This window comes from Dermacentor silvarum, chromosome 11 (assembly GCF_013339745.2).
Source record: "Dermacentor silvarum isolate Dsil-2018 chromosome 11, BIME_Dsil_1.4, whole genome shotgun sequence".
NCBI lineage: Eukaryota > Metazoa > Arthropoda > Arachnida > Ixodida > Ixodidae > Dermacentor > Dermacentor silvarum.
In genome coordinates, this window is record NC_051164.1 from 72,179,529 (window position 1) to 72,194,531 (window position 15,003).

General features: G+C 47.1%; 1 protein-coding gene across 1 annotated transcript in view; it reads left to right on the forward strand.

The window, feature by feature from the left end:
* The window catches only part of LOC125941412 (neprilysin-1-like), a 93,383-nt gene that overhangs the window by 52,327 nt on the left and 26,053 nt on the right, over window positions 1-15,003 (forward strand). The window contains exons 4-6 of the mRNA XM_049658568.1: window positions 1,790-1,902; window positions 2,232-2,290; window positions 6,450-6,501. Of these exons, the coding sequence (XP_049514525.1) occupies window positions 1,790-1,902; window positions 2,232-2,290; window positions 6,450-6,501 (224 nt within the window). The remainder of the gene's footprint in view (window positions 1-1,789; window positions 1,903-2,231; window positions 2,291-6,449; window positions 6,502-15,003) is intronic.

A 15,003-nucleotide genomic window follows, 5' to 3' on the forward strand; every position in this document is an offset into this window, starting at 1 on the left:
ACATATTGCAATTTGCGAATTATAGCCGGTGAGCTTGTCAGGCGTATCCACTTGGAATTATTTTCCCGAATGACACCAGTTTGAAGATATGGGCCATCGAACTCGCCGTAAACATGCACGGTTGTTCCGCTTACTTTTTTTTAACAAAAAGCTGTTTTATACACTGAAGCACAAAATTAACTGCAACACCCATGCATTTCGTCCGACACTTTGGGAAATAATATCTCGAAACTGGTGTCATTCTGGAAAGTCATTCCAAGTGGATACGCCTGATATGCTCACCAGCTACAATTCGTACATAGCAATATGTGTCGTAAAGTAATGAACTAAGAAGTTCATTAGTCAATTTTAGTTAGTTGAATATGTGTTTCGATTTCTCGTGCTACTAATGTCTGCCTCTCCGAATAACTCAGCTCAACGATAATAATTCTGCTACCAGCCACATGCGATTTTTAAAAATTCCATAAAGCTTAATTTTGAACACCCGCTATATGCGCTATATCTCGCGCAAATAGAGGGCAGATCATGGGTGACTTGTCGACAAACTTTGATGTCTATGATTCCTGAAAGCCTCTGCAGTAGGTGAATTTCATAAGCGCTCCAGAGCACCATAGCGCATTTTAGCAAAAAAAAAAACGTCGAATTTAGGTATTCCGGTACCACAACATCTGTAACAGCCTCCGATATCAAATTCGGTGAAAAAAATGTGGTTGATCCCTCTTATATAGGAATCGGTATAGAACACGAAAGTGAAACGTGTCTTCACAGAAGTAGTGTAATGTTTATTGCATATTGATATATAATATCTATTGGTGTTTTGTGGCTAAAGCGCCCTTAGGCGTTGATGCACCCACGCTGACGCCTGGTGGCACGTCTCCTCCATCACGACTACCAACGTCGATGACCATGAGCAACCGTCGTGCATATGGAAGCTGCACTACGCTGCACACGCTAGCACAACGCGAAAGACGAAGCACGTAACTGACACACTAATACAACGCGCAAGACAAAGCACGTAACTGAATCGTCACCGAGTCAAATCAGCGCGTACAGCGCGTCGTAATTGCAGCCTCCGCGATCAACTTCAGTGCTGAGACCACCGAAGCGTTCACTGTCGGTGCGCGTTAGTGTCATAATGCAGTACTTCTCTTTTCTGCTCGTAGGCGGCGGCACCGCCCCGAGCAAGAGCGCGGGTACACGGAGGAGTGTTAGATATATAAGGCGCGTCTGTGTAACTCTCTGCAAATGCGTTTGTGGCGCAATGGGTTAAACGCTCGGCGATCTATCGTCGCGGACCGAGAGGTCGTGGGTTCGATTTCCAAATTTTCCATGTTTGTGGAACTTTTTCTTCTGGTTTCTTTCTTTGTATTATGTTCGTGTACATTGTAAGCTGACGTATTTCCGTGACGGAAATACGTCAGTGAAGTCTTGGTGGACCCCGGCATAAAACACTTTCGTGTTAAAAGACGAGGCATATAATGGCGGATATCTATGGTTCAAATGTGTGGCTGAAGTACAACCATTACTAAAACTCTAGTAAACAAATGCTCGAAAGCGTTAAACGCATGCAACGTTTCAAGCGGCTGAGTCATATGCCAGCAATATTTTAAAATGTATTGACTGATTGCAGGCAGATTAAATGTTTAATGCAACTGCTAAAAAAAAAGCTTCGCTGGAAATTGGCAGGTCATTGTGCAAGGTAGCACAGGTCTGCCGTCGCTTTTGTTCTGCCTTGCTCGTCCCACCAGACATCTGAAAACTCCCATGCTTTGCCATATGCTTCCTGCAGGTATCAGACCTTGATCCCAAATCTTCATTTGTTAAAATGATGCACGATATCAGAGTGAACAACGAGAAGAAATTGATGCAGAAATTTCGTCAGCCCTACTCGAAAGACTTAGAGTAAGTAACTACATCCGTGACGTCTAGATTGTGGACTGGTTTTATAGGTCATTTATTAAAATTGTCCCCATGATTCATAAAGAAAAGCCAAAAGAAAAGCAATGTGAGCCGTACGATAAAATGACGTCGATGCTACATAATGTATAATTGAAAAGAACGAACACAAGCGACTATGCGTACTTTTTAAAACTGCATGAGGTTGCTGCAGCACTTAAGATCAAGTTCATTATAGAAGCTAGCAATCTAATATTTGAAAGTACTAGCGCTTGTTCTGTTACTTTTACATTTGCGCTTCAAATAAATTTTCTTTTTAATTTCTTTCAAAACAGCTGGCTTCTGAGTCAGTCCGCTGCAACCGCTTTTTACAGTCCAAGTGGAAATGAAATTGGTAAGACTTAAGATATTTAGTTTTTTTGCACTTTAAAAAGCATGTGCTTTCTATTTTCGTGTGTATTGCAAATTTTTTAGTAATGAATTGTTAAGAATACTTATGGTGAGATACAGGTTCTCTACTTTCATTATCCTAATGCACTGCAGATGGCTGCACATGATACAGAGCAATCTGAAAAGATAGAAACAAATAATAGTGCACGCCAACGGTATGTTTTATTCTTTGTTGGTGTTAGCAGAGAACGCCTCCATTGTATTGCATAGTAGAATCTCGTTAGGCGAAACCTCAAGGAACCGGAGAGATATGTTCCGTTAAATAGGAGTTCTGTCTATAAAGAAAGATGTGCGGGTTGTAGCACTATATGGTACGCACCTTATTACACTGCTTTAAGAAACTGAGTATCACAATGTGTCCTCTGGTTCAAAAAAAAGGAGAAAAGAAAACTCTGCAAGGTCACTTATGCTGGAACCAATACAGACGCCTGCCAATTGTTTGTATTCAGCAGAAACCGCTTACAAGTCGAAACAAACGGAAGTACAAAATAACAGATTCGCCAGCAGTTAACATAATTATTCTACAAGTTGCAAAAAAAACGAATATAAAAGCCGGCAGATCTCATGCCCTATGGGAATCGATGTTATCCGAAGCAGTTTGTGGGGAGCCCACCAAGTTAACAAAAGGACAATGAGAGCACGAAGACGTAGGTGGCTATTTCATGACCTACATGACACACATGTCATTCATGTCATGAGTCTTTAGGAGTCCCTTTAGCTACACTTAAGAGACCTTAAGGCGAAATACTTAGTCAAGCTCATGACTATGACGTCGACCATCAACCTTTAGCCCTTTCCTTCACAGAGTACCACATCCGAACCCATTCCATTGGTTTTAGAGTGCTAATCTTTTTTCGCTGAGTCATTGTCATTTTTGCTGAGTCATGGTCATGAGTATGACTTCTACCATCATCCTTTAGTGTTTCCTTCACTTAGTACCCATGGCCGAACCCATTTCAGTGGCTTTTGAGCGTTAATCTTTTTCGCTGTGTCATTGTCATGACCTACATGACACGCATGTCATTTATGTCGTGACTATCATTTATGTTCGTCATACACGCCTGTCCTATTATGCCAATTTTGGTACCTACCAAGTTAACGAAACAACCATGAGACCACCAAGACGTAGGCGGCTGTTTCATGACCTACATGACACGCATGTCATGACATGACATATCATTTATGTCCGTCATATACTGTTGTCATAGTATGCCAATTTTGGTACATACCAAGTTAACGAACGACCATAAGAGCAGAAAGACGTAGCCGTTTAGATAGATAGATAGATACTGTCAAAGTAACAAATGTTCGCAAAGAAATACTTCGCGTTTAACAAGCTAAAAAAGGTTGCCAAATGCTTTGCTGCAAGCACATAGGCTTGCATGCGATATTGTCCGTCTGTACTCAAACAATCGTCGTGCTGTTGATATAGATAGACCAAAGTACTGTTTGTGCACAACCAAAATCTGCACCCTCGGTCAACTTGAACAAAGGTCGGCCGCGCTCCGATGGAGGAGTAACAGCGATGTTTTTTTTACAGCGTAAGAAGTTATGGGCTCATTCTAATAGCAGTTTCGGTTGACGTTGTTGTCCGCCGCCGCCACCGCCGTGTAGCCGCTATCGCCCGAAGTGTGAAAAAAAAAAAAAGAACCCGGTCTCCGCCGGGATCGAACCCAGGCCCGCTGCATGGAAGTCGGATACTTCACCACTCAGCCACGCAAGCGCTTGCTATCAGCGTCAGAGAAAGGCCCTATAAACGTGCCCTAGGCAGGCGCGGACGACCCGAGCCTCCGCCAGTATGGTGGCGCCATCTAGTTAAGGCGCCTGCAAAATCCACGTGCACAGGCGCAGACTACGAGATGCGATTCAGACGAGGCGCGCAATAAACGCGATCCCGATGTGAGATGTGCGCCACGTATTTTTGATACCTCTTCGGTACACATGATGGAGTCTCCTCGCAAGGTATGAACCGATGCTGAAGAAGCCAATCGTAGAGCTAATTGCGCAGCTACAACCACACATCATCGGGCTCAGCAGACTGCTGTGCAGACAGCGTTACAAACTGCAGCTCGCCGTCGACACCGGGCGGACAGTTCAGATCACTCTCGTCAAAACGAGGCGAAGGGACTCTGCCGCGAAGACCCTGTTGTGCGTGGTGCCGAAATTGCTACTCTTAAGCCGCTCCACCAGCTTACGCTGTGACTGTGCCGCGCACGCCTGTGACTTTTTTCGCAGCGGTCATATTAAAGCACTTCCCTCCCATCTTTGCAGCCTTCGTTGGCGCAGACATCTATAGGGTAAATGTCGCTATTTACCACGTAAAGGAGAATACATTACGCGCACCTATCAAGAAGGTCTATCTTACAGAAGACTGGCTACGAATAAAAAAAAGAAAAGAAAATTGCAGCATGGTATTTCAGAAAATCAAAAGATCATTTGGAGTGTCAGTTCTTAGTTTCCTTTATAGAGTTAAGGATATGTTGGATCCTGTTACCAAAAGTATTTTTTTTAGATTTTTTTGAACCCGAAGCCAGCAAATTGAGAACCTGTTCCATTTACCCGATACTTTCATTTAAGCGATTTCCGTTTAGCAACATTCTACAGTGCTTAAAAGTACCAACGGAAGAACATTATTAGTTTGCAGAACTTTTACTGTGCTACAACTGCACAAGTACGAGGAAATATTATTAAGTCTGTGACGTCACACGGCCGTACGGGCACCAACATTCCATCGTGAAATCCAAAATATGAGAATTCACCCTTCACTTTCTTTTGCAGTAATCGACATTATTTCACAAAATTTACGAAATCACGTCTGCGAACATCTACAGTAGTGTCATAGCATATTGCACAATCACCGGTGTTAGCCGTTTCCCCTTCAGAACAGGCTGGAAGCATCTGCTGTATTCTGATATTATTCGGTGCATATTTTCGGGATTGGTGGAATGCAAAGTTTTTATGAAGACATGCTGTTCGGTTTATTGTTGTATTCCTAATCGAGCTACTTCCTCATCTTCTCTTCTGGGGTCCCCTGTCCACTGGCGATGATCGCTACATGTGATACAGAACACTTATATCTTGATCAGATATGCTGGAATGTTGGGGCCTTATTTCTAAAAATTACTTTTGTTTGAAGAAAATGCTTTTGTGTTTCAAATTTTTTTGTTTCAATGGTCAATGACTCGCACGAAATGAGCATCACCGCTTTCTCGGGATAAGTATTTAATCGGGGCCGATATATGAAAATAGAAATAAAGAAAATCATTTCACAACAATATGGTCGTAGTTTTTACCTGTTTGCTTTAGGAAGTGTCCAAGCTGGTACTTAGAAGCCCTGGAATATACCCAGCACCTCCACCACAATGTTACGCGAAGGACGAGTCAGTAAGACGAGCAACTATTTACAGGTTATATTTACAACAGCGGTTGCAGCGCTGGCCGGTTAGATTCACAGCGCGAGCCCAGCTCGTTTTTCCTCTTCTTTTCTCGAGTGATGGCGCCCGCGCGCCTCGTTCAAACAAACAAATACCACACGCGTGTAGCAATACTAAACGTCAAGAGTGCCAGCTTAGATAGTATTTACATTGACCATAGCACTGTTTCATGTACTAAATCTGTTACATAATTTCTCATAAATGTTTATATCTTCCAATAATCTACACCTGTATTCTGCAAGATCTCACAAATTGGCGCGTGAAGCCCAAAGTCTACACTATATTTTTTTTTCTTACTTACGTAACAACTGGCCATAAGAATACCGTAACATTCATTTATTTCTTATGCTGTACGCGTTGGTGAGTGCATATGACATCCAAATTACGAAATGAAGGATGCAGAAAGTTTAGTTGATCAATATTTGCAGAGCCATGGGGAGTACACTTTTTTTAGAAAGCACAACAACCTTCGCCCATAAAATTATTATACCTAATTATTATTATTACACCGCGTTATTATACCTAATTAAGATCACTTTACACAAGAAATGTGCACTTGTGAATCTCACAATTTTGTGTGTATTGCATGCATAAAGCAAAATATTTTGCTGCCAAATTTCCATTTATTGGAAGAAATACGACGCATAATCTAAGACTTTTTGTTTACAGTATATCCAGCAGGAGGCCTTCGAGCTCCGTTCTATGAACACGGCCTGCCCAAGTAAGTTGCAGTATGCAAGAATTAAAGTGCATCAGGAAGGAATCCCACACCCGTTCTTTCTCATAGTTTTTTTTTTTCAAGGTAATAGCTTAATTTTTCAACTTCGGTCATGTTAGATGGTTGGATGGAAGGTGTCCTCACATAATATACTGAAGAGGGCCACAGAAGTAGGGAGGAAGAGTGTAGAAGGAAGCTCTGATGCTGGGAGACAGTAGTGCACTTGATTGGTAGGCGCAGGAGACGGCGCCGTACGTGAGGTCGCGTCATTGAGTAAACGTGAAGCCGGCGTTACTTCGGCGGGCATGCGCGACATGAGTCACCAGATATACTGGGCCTGGTAGTGCAGTACCTGATTTCAGGACATCACCAATCTTATTCAGTTATCGCTCGGTGCAACACGTACCTACTGCATCAAGAAATTCACGAGCCAACCCCCTGTGTGAAGGAGGATGACCAGCGAAGCTGTTTAGCGCACGACACAAAGGTGACACAGAATTTTGAACAAAGGTACGAACATATTTATTGTCCTGATTGGTGGTCGTCGTGATGATAAGTACGCTCACACATTCGCATATCACCTCTGTTATTAAATCTGTCCGTCACGTAAGACGGACATACCCCTGCCCCGTAAACGCGGCCTCCCCATTACGTCGACAGATGAGAAGTAAAATTCTACGCTGGAATGATGAGCGGCAACGGAGCCAGCTGTGGAAGAAGAAGACGACGACGACGACCATAGCGTGAACACTCGCACGACCGCGTTCGCGCGGTTGCGCCGAGGGGCGCCAAGAACATTCACAGAGACATCGTTTTAGGCACAGGTGTCCATTAAACCGAGCTCCGACGTGAGCGGAGGTATGCGTTTGCTTTTGTTTTTCGCTCTTTCACTCTCCCTTTTTTAGACGAAAGTTTTAGGGGAGAGTTATTCGGCGTGGACGCAATAAAATCCCGGATTCTAATGAGAGCAGCATTGCGGGCAAGTTGGTGATCCATTGCTCAAGTATTATTGCGCAACAAAAGACACGGACGTCAGAGAAGAAGAACACACTCCAAGCGCAAACTTCAACTAAATTTATTGTGCCACTCAATCGGTTTATATATGTGAAGCATTATAGACTGCGCATCTGCTTACATGAAGAAAATAGGATTGCGCATTCGTGTAACACAGTTATGAGTCATGTGATACTGCCTCCAAGAAACTAAGATTCTAGCCATAGACAGCTTCGCTGTGAAATTCTTTAATGTTGTCGCCCTTTCTATACCGAGTCTTATCTCTTCTAGTTAACCGCGTAGAGTATGCCGAAAATCACGAGGTGGCGTAGCGATAGACAACACGGCCATATTAGAAAGTTGTCGCTGGCTTTGGCAATTATCTAAGATGATTTCTTCAGCAGAGACTTTCTTTTTAGTCTTGATCCTAAGCGCATGGTTTGCACTGTCTGATTGTAGACGGTTAAGCTGATAGCTGGGATGTTGTAGCACGTGTCCGAAACTGTTTCCAGACAGGCATGCATATATATTGGAACAACTATATTGCCGCGGGTATGTGCCAGTGGGGACAAGGTTGAAGTAGCGCGGGCTTTTAGGTTAAGCGTGGAGACGAAGAAGACGTTGTTGGTTTTTCTTGGCGACTGATAAAGTGTCTTTGTTGGTGCTGCTCCGCGTCCTCGTCGATCCCACGTCGTTACACTGGTGGAGGTGCTGGGTATTCTCCATCCTTCATGCTTGGCACCCCTTCGCGGAGCCAACGATCGAGCCCGGAATCGCCATTGCGCATCGAAACACCGGTCCACCGGTTCAGTCGCCGCCTACTAGGCCTAGCGCCCGAGTCCGGTCCCCTGCAAGAAACCTCAAGAAATCGTTCGCCCCCTGCAACTACCATGGCCACCGCGGCTCCAACGCAAGTAACCCTGCAGAACCCTATGGTTCCGGAGAGCTTTCATGGTGATGCCTTTGAAGACGTCCAAGATTGGCTTGATCAGTTCGAGCGCGTCGCCAAGTACAACCATGTGACCAGCTCGGCGGACAAACTTTCGAGCGTCTATTTCTATCTGAAGGACAATGCTCGTACGTGGTACGTCAACCGGGAGAGAAGCTTTGCCACCTGGGACGACTTCTGCACACAGCTGCTGGATACTTTTACGAGCATCGACAGGAGGGAAAATGCGCAGCGTCTCCTCGAAATCCGAATTCAAAAACCCAATGAGAGCGTTGCTATGTTCTCGGAAGATATGGCCCGTCTTTTCCGTAGAGCAGACCCTGACATGCCAGAGGAGCGAAAGCTGCGGTATCTCTTGCGGGGAGTGAAAGAACAACTGTTTGCCGGCCTTGTGAGAAATCCACCGACAACAGTGGCGGAGTTCACAAAAGAGGCCACAGCCATTGAACGGGCCCTACAGCAACGATACCGCCAGCATGAATTGAGTAACTCGGCGGCGAACACTTCCGTTCTGGCTGCAAGTAACGACAAGCCTCTGCGTGAAATTATCCGAGAGGTTGTGCGAGAAGAGCTTCGGCAGCTCGGATTTGTGACTACGGGTACGGAACTGGCGCCAACGGTATCTTTTGTAGCTGATGTGGTCCGGGAAGAAGTCCGGCAAGCTTTTTCATCGCCAGACTGTGGTAACGCGCCGCGGCGCCTTACTTATGCGGAGGCTGTTCGCCGTCCAGTCAACGCAACTTCGACGCCGTTGACACCCGCAACTAGACCATCACCTATGCTACAAACAGAGTCGATATCGTCACCCCCGTCGACTCTACCGACCTCGCCGATCACGCCACCACAAACAATGTCGTATCTTCGACACACGCACGCCAATCCTTGGCTCCATGGAGAGTTGCCACCGAACTATCAGCGTCGGAAAACCGATTTGTGGCGCACCGTCGATCGCCGACCAGTGTGCTACCATTGTGGCGAAGCTGGACACGTCTATCGAGTTTGCCACAAATGGAACAACTATCGCGCCGCCCAATACCCAAGCTTTCCTGCCAACTACTATTCTCCGTATGACGGTCGACGCGCCTACGACGCTCCTGTGAACGACCTGCCGCAAAATACGACGACTCCCCGATCACGTTCTCCTTCGCCATCACCTGCGCGCTACAATTCACCGACTCGTCGCAGTTTTGCCGACGTCACTAGGGGCAGGTCTCCTAGCCCGCGACGGGGAAACTAGACGCAGCGACCTCCGGGGGTGAGGTTGCCAGTACTCGAAGTTTGCCATATCCCCCATTATCGACGTACGACGATGTAAAGACTCCGACGAATGCAACGACGAATACGGCGAAGACGGCGAATGCAACGACGAATACGACGGACTCAACTACGAAAGACGTAACTGACGTCGTCAGCGCCGACCTCATCGTTCGCATTGACGGCCACCGAGTAGCCGCTCTTGTTGACACTGGCTCCCATTTTTCAATCATAAGCGCACAGCTCGCCGACAAACTAAGGAAGGTGAAGACGCCATGGCACGGACCCAACATACGAACCGCCGGAGGTCAGTTGATGACACCTGTCGGTAAATGCACAGCCCGACTCTAAATCGCCGGTTCAACCTTCGTCGCCACCCTCGTCATTCTTTCTGAGTGTTGCAAGGAACTTATATTGGGGATGGATTTTCTGCGTGAGTACGGTGCCGTGATTAACATCTGCGACAGAAGCGTCACGTTTGCAACGAACTCGGAAAATGCCATGCATGAGGAGCATCCACAACGTCGCTTAGGTATAGCTGCAGACGACGTGATACTTTTGCCGCGGAGTTGCTCTCTCGTACTCGTGCACTGTGACAGCCTGCAGAATGGGACTGGAGTCGCTGAACACATCAATGCGCTAGCACTGAATTGCGGCATATCCATTGCCAGAGCACTTATTAATGTAATCGACGGAAGCGCCGAACTCTTGCTGACGAATTTTAGTGAGGAGCGTCGACACATCGTGAGAGGCACTGCTGTCGCTTATTTCGAAGAAGTAATACCGATAGAAGACTGCCACTTAGCGCAAGAGACGACATCTACGATCCCCACAGCTGCGCCTATTGTAGACGTTAGTTCGACGTTAACGGCCGTTGAGCGAGACCGTCTTCTTGAGCTCATCAACCAGTACCAGGGCTGTTTCTCATCTGCGTCAAGAGTTGGTCAAACGCCACTTACCAAACATCGCATCATTACTGATGTCGACGCCCGATATATTCGACAAAACCCTTATCGTGTGGCCCCAAAGGAACGCGAGGCAATCCAAAGACAAGTGAAGACGATGCTGGAAGATGGCGTTATTCGACCATCTAATAGTCCTTGGGCGTCACCTGTAGTTTTAGTGAAAAAGAAGGACGGTAGCCTGCGCTTCTGCGTAGACTATCGGAAGCTCAATCAGGTCACAAAGAAGGACGTTTATCCACTGCCACGTATTGATGATTCCTTGGACAGGTTGCGAAACGCGTGCTACTTTTCCTCAATGGACTTGAAAAGCGGTTATTGGCAGATCGAAGTGGATGAGAGAGACCGTGAGAAAACCGCCTTTGTGACGCCTGACGGACTTTACGAATTTCAGGTACTCCCCTTCGGTTTGTGTTCAGCGCCAGCAACATTTCAGCGTCTAATGGACACTGTGCTCTCTGGACTCAAATGGCAAACATGCCTGGTGTACCTGGATGACGTGATTGTCTTTTCCGCAACGTTCGACGAACACTTACGAAGGCTGAAAACTGTTTTTGAAGCAATACGATCTGCCGGTCTCACGTTGAAGCCTGAAAAGTGCCATTTTGGTTTTCAAGAGCTCCAGTTCCTCGGTCACGTCGTCAGTAACCAAGGAGTCCGACCTGATCCGGATAAAATTGCTGCCGTCGCTAATTTCCCGACCCCATCAGACAAAAAGGCCGTGCGACGTTTTCTGGGACTATGTGCATATTACCGGCGATTTATTGCGAATTTCTCACGCATCGCGTGGCCGTTAACACAGCTCACCAGAGAAGATATACCTTTCACTTGGGGCGAAGACCAGCAGCGGGCATTTCACGAGCTCCGGCAACGTATGCAAGCGCCTCCCGTGCTTGCACACTTCGATGAAGACGCCCCGACGATATTGCACACAGACGCTAGTAATGTCGGTCTAGGGGCGGTGCTCGTACAATGGCAGGACGACAGCGAAAAGGTGATTGCTTACGCCAGCAGGACACTGTCCCGAGCGGAGGCTAACTACTCCACCACTGAAAAAGAATGCCTCGCAATGGTATGGGCAGTTCTGAAATTTCGTCCGTATTTGTACGGTCGGTCTTTCACCGTTATTAGCGATCACCATTCGCTCTGCTGGCTCATTAATTTGAAAGATCCTTCCGGCCGGCTCGCACGTTGGAGTCTTCGACTCCAAGAGTTCGACTTTACTGTCGCATACAAGTCAGGAAAACGGCACGCAGACGCCGACTGCCTTTCTCGGTCTCCTGTTGAGACGGCAGCACAAGACGATGACGACACGGTCTTTCTGGGACTCGTGGACACTGCCGATCTTTCACGCCAGCAACGGGATGACATTGAATTGCTGCCGCTGATTGATTACCTGGAAGGACGAACCAACAGCGTGCCGAGGCTATTTACAAGAGGGCTGGCGTCATACTGCTTGCGCCGCAACGTACTCTACAAGAAGAACTTCTCCCCTAGCGGCAGCAACTACTTACTCGTTGTTCCCTCATCGCTTCGACGTGAAATCTTACACGCCTGCCACAACGAGCCGACCGCTGGGCACTTGGGCTACACTCGCACATTGGCACGGATTCGGCAGAATTACTACTGGCCGAGACTTGCTGCGGTCGTTAAGCATTATGTTCAGACATGTCTGGATTGCCAGCGCCGCAAACCGCCTTCCGTCAAGCCAGCCGGCCTTCTGCACCCTGTTCAAGTACCTGCCACACCATTTGCACAAGTAGGCATGGATTTTCTGGGCCCCTTCCCAACGTCTACTACCGGCAACAGGTGGATAATCGTCGCCACGGATTATCTCACTAGATATGCCGAGACAAGTGCTCTGCGACGGGGAACAGCAGATGAAGCGGCGCAATTTTTTCTTGAATCCATCGTTTTAAGACATGGCGCTCCGGCAGTAGTCATCACGGACAGAGGTACTGCGTTCATGGCCAAGTTTTTGGACATCGTTCTACGTTTAAGTGGTACCGCCCACCGGAAGACCACGGCCTATCACCCTCAAACAAACGGGCTGACGGAACGACTCAACAGGACACTGGCTGACATGATAAGCATGTACGTCGATGTAGAGCACAAGAACTGGGACGAGGTTTTACCCTATGTCACCTTCGCGTACAATACGGCTCGTCAAGAGACCACTCACAAGACACCCTTCAGCCTCGTGTACGGCCGTGAGGTTACGACAACATTAGACGCAATGCTCCCTCATGAATTTGATGACAACGAGACGGGTGCTGAAGAGATCACACAGCGAGCAGAAGCAGCTAGGCAGCTTGCGCGTTGGCGAATCCACGAACAACAGGAATGTGACGCCAGACGCTACAATCTTCGGCACAGACCCGTAACATACAACATCGGCGACAAAGTGTGGGTCTGGACACCTATTCGTCGGCGTGGGCTCTCTGAAAAGCTCCTGCGCAGATACTTCGGGCCCTACATAGTTCTTCGACGCATCAGTGACGTCACCTACGAAGTCGTTCCGGATGGCTCTCACTGTTCAAAGCGCCGACGGCATTTACCCGAAGTCGTTCACGTGCTTCGTATGAAGCCGTACTATGAAGACTGACAAGACTGCACAGTTCTTTTTCTTTATCGCAGTTTGCCAAGCCTCTGTCATCGGGACGATGATTTTTTTTCTATGGGGGGAGCCAATGGAACAACTATATTGCCGCGGGTATGTGCCAGTGGGGACAAGGTTGAAGTAGCGCGGGCTTTTAGGTTAAGCGTGGAGACGAAGAAGACGTTGTTGGTTTTTCTTGGCGACTGATAAAGTGTCTTTGTTGGTGCTGCTCCGCGTCCTCGTCGATCCCACGTCGTTACACTGGTGGAGGTGCTGGGTATTCTCCATCCTTCATGCTTGGCACCCCTTCGCCGAGCCAACGATCGAGCCTGGAATCGCCATTGCGCATCGAAACACCGGTCCACCGGTTCAGTCGCCGCCTACTAGGCCTAGCGCCCGAGTCCGGCCCCCTGCAGGAAGCCTCAAGAAATCGTTCGCCCCCTGCAACTACCATGGCCACCGCAGCTCCAATGCAAGTAACCCTGCAGAACCCTATGGTTCCGGTGAGCTTTCATGGTGATGAATTGAAGACGTCCAAGATTGGCTTGATCAGTTCGAGCGCGTCGCCAAGTACAACCATGTGACCAGCTCGGCGGCCAAACTTTCGAGCATCTATTTCTATCTGAAGGACAATGCTCGTACGTGGTACGTCAACCGGGCGAGAAGCTTTGCCACCTGGGACGACTTCTGCACACAGCTGCTGGATACTTTTCGTACACGTCGTTACAATATTTTACAGGGAATTGGACATAGCAACACAATATGCGTCACGTCTGACGTATAAGAGTGGAACAGTTTTTGTCTCGTGCAGAGGGGGGGGGGGGGGGGGGGGCACATTAAAGTTTTCGTGGTAGTCAAAATTAATCCGGGGTCCGCCACTGCGGTGTGCCTCGTAATCAAGTCGTAGTTTTGGGACGTCAAACTCAGGAGTTAAATTCACAGGCACATTTTTTCTTCTTCTTATTGTTATCAAAGACCTGCAAGTTATTGTGTGCTCCTACGACAAGCCATATCATACTGTAGGAATTACAGCGCTTTAGAACAAATGCTTAACATGAAGAAAAGAAACGCCTCAAATAATGCTAATAATCTCACAGCCAAACACTCCAATGAAATATTTGTCATTTTGGCGCTGCAGAAAAATGATGTTATCGCTCATATTATCGCAAATGCCCATGACTTGCATAAGATGAGTTTAGGCGTCAAGGCAGTATTTTTTAAACTTGCTACCCAAGGTTTATCACTTATACCCGCCGTTGTAGCGTAGTGGCTTCAGTGTTGCGTTTCTGAGCCCGACAGCAAGGGATCGAGAGAGAGAGAGAGAGAGAGAGATAAATGAGATGCGAAAGGCAGGGAGGTTAACCGGAAGGTAAATATCCAGTTTGCTACCCTACAAGGGATCAAATCTCGACACACCTTAGGGGGCACAGAAATGATCAAGTGTTTTGTCGCCGCCATTTTCATCATTACAATTGTGAACTCAGATGTTTGAAGATCCATACTTTTACTCCAGAACCTGCAGGCAACTGATAATAATTTTGTTTCAAATATTACACTCAATTTAAAAAAAATCTCACCGTTTATCATTTAGATCCATGAACTATAGATGTCTCTCTTCCGTGTTAATATTCGGACTGACAGCTAAGTGTTGGCAAGTGTTTACAACAATTTCAAAGTCTATTGCATGCACACCTGCCTACATGTGGCGCCTTCCGAAACGGCATGCGGCGTAGGCAAGCATAACAAAC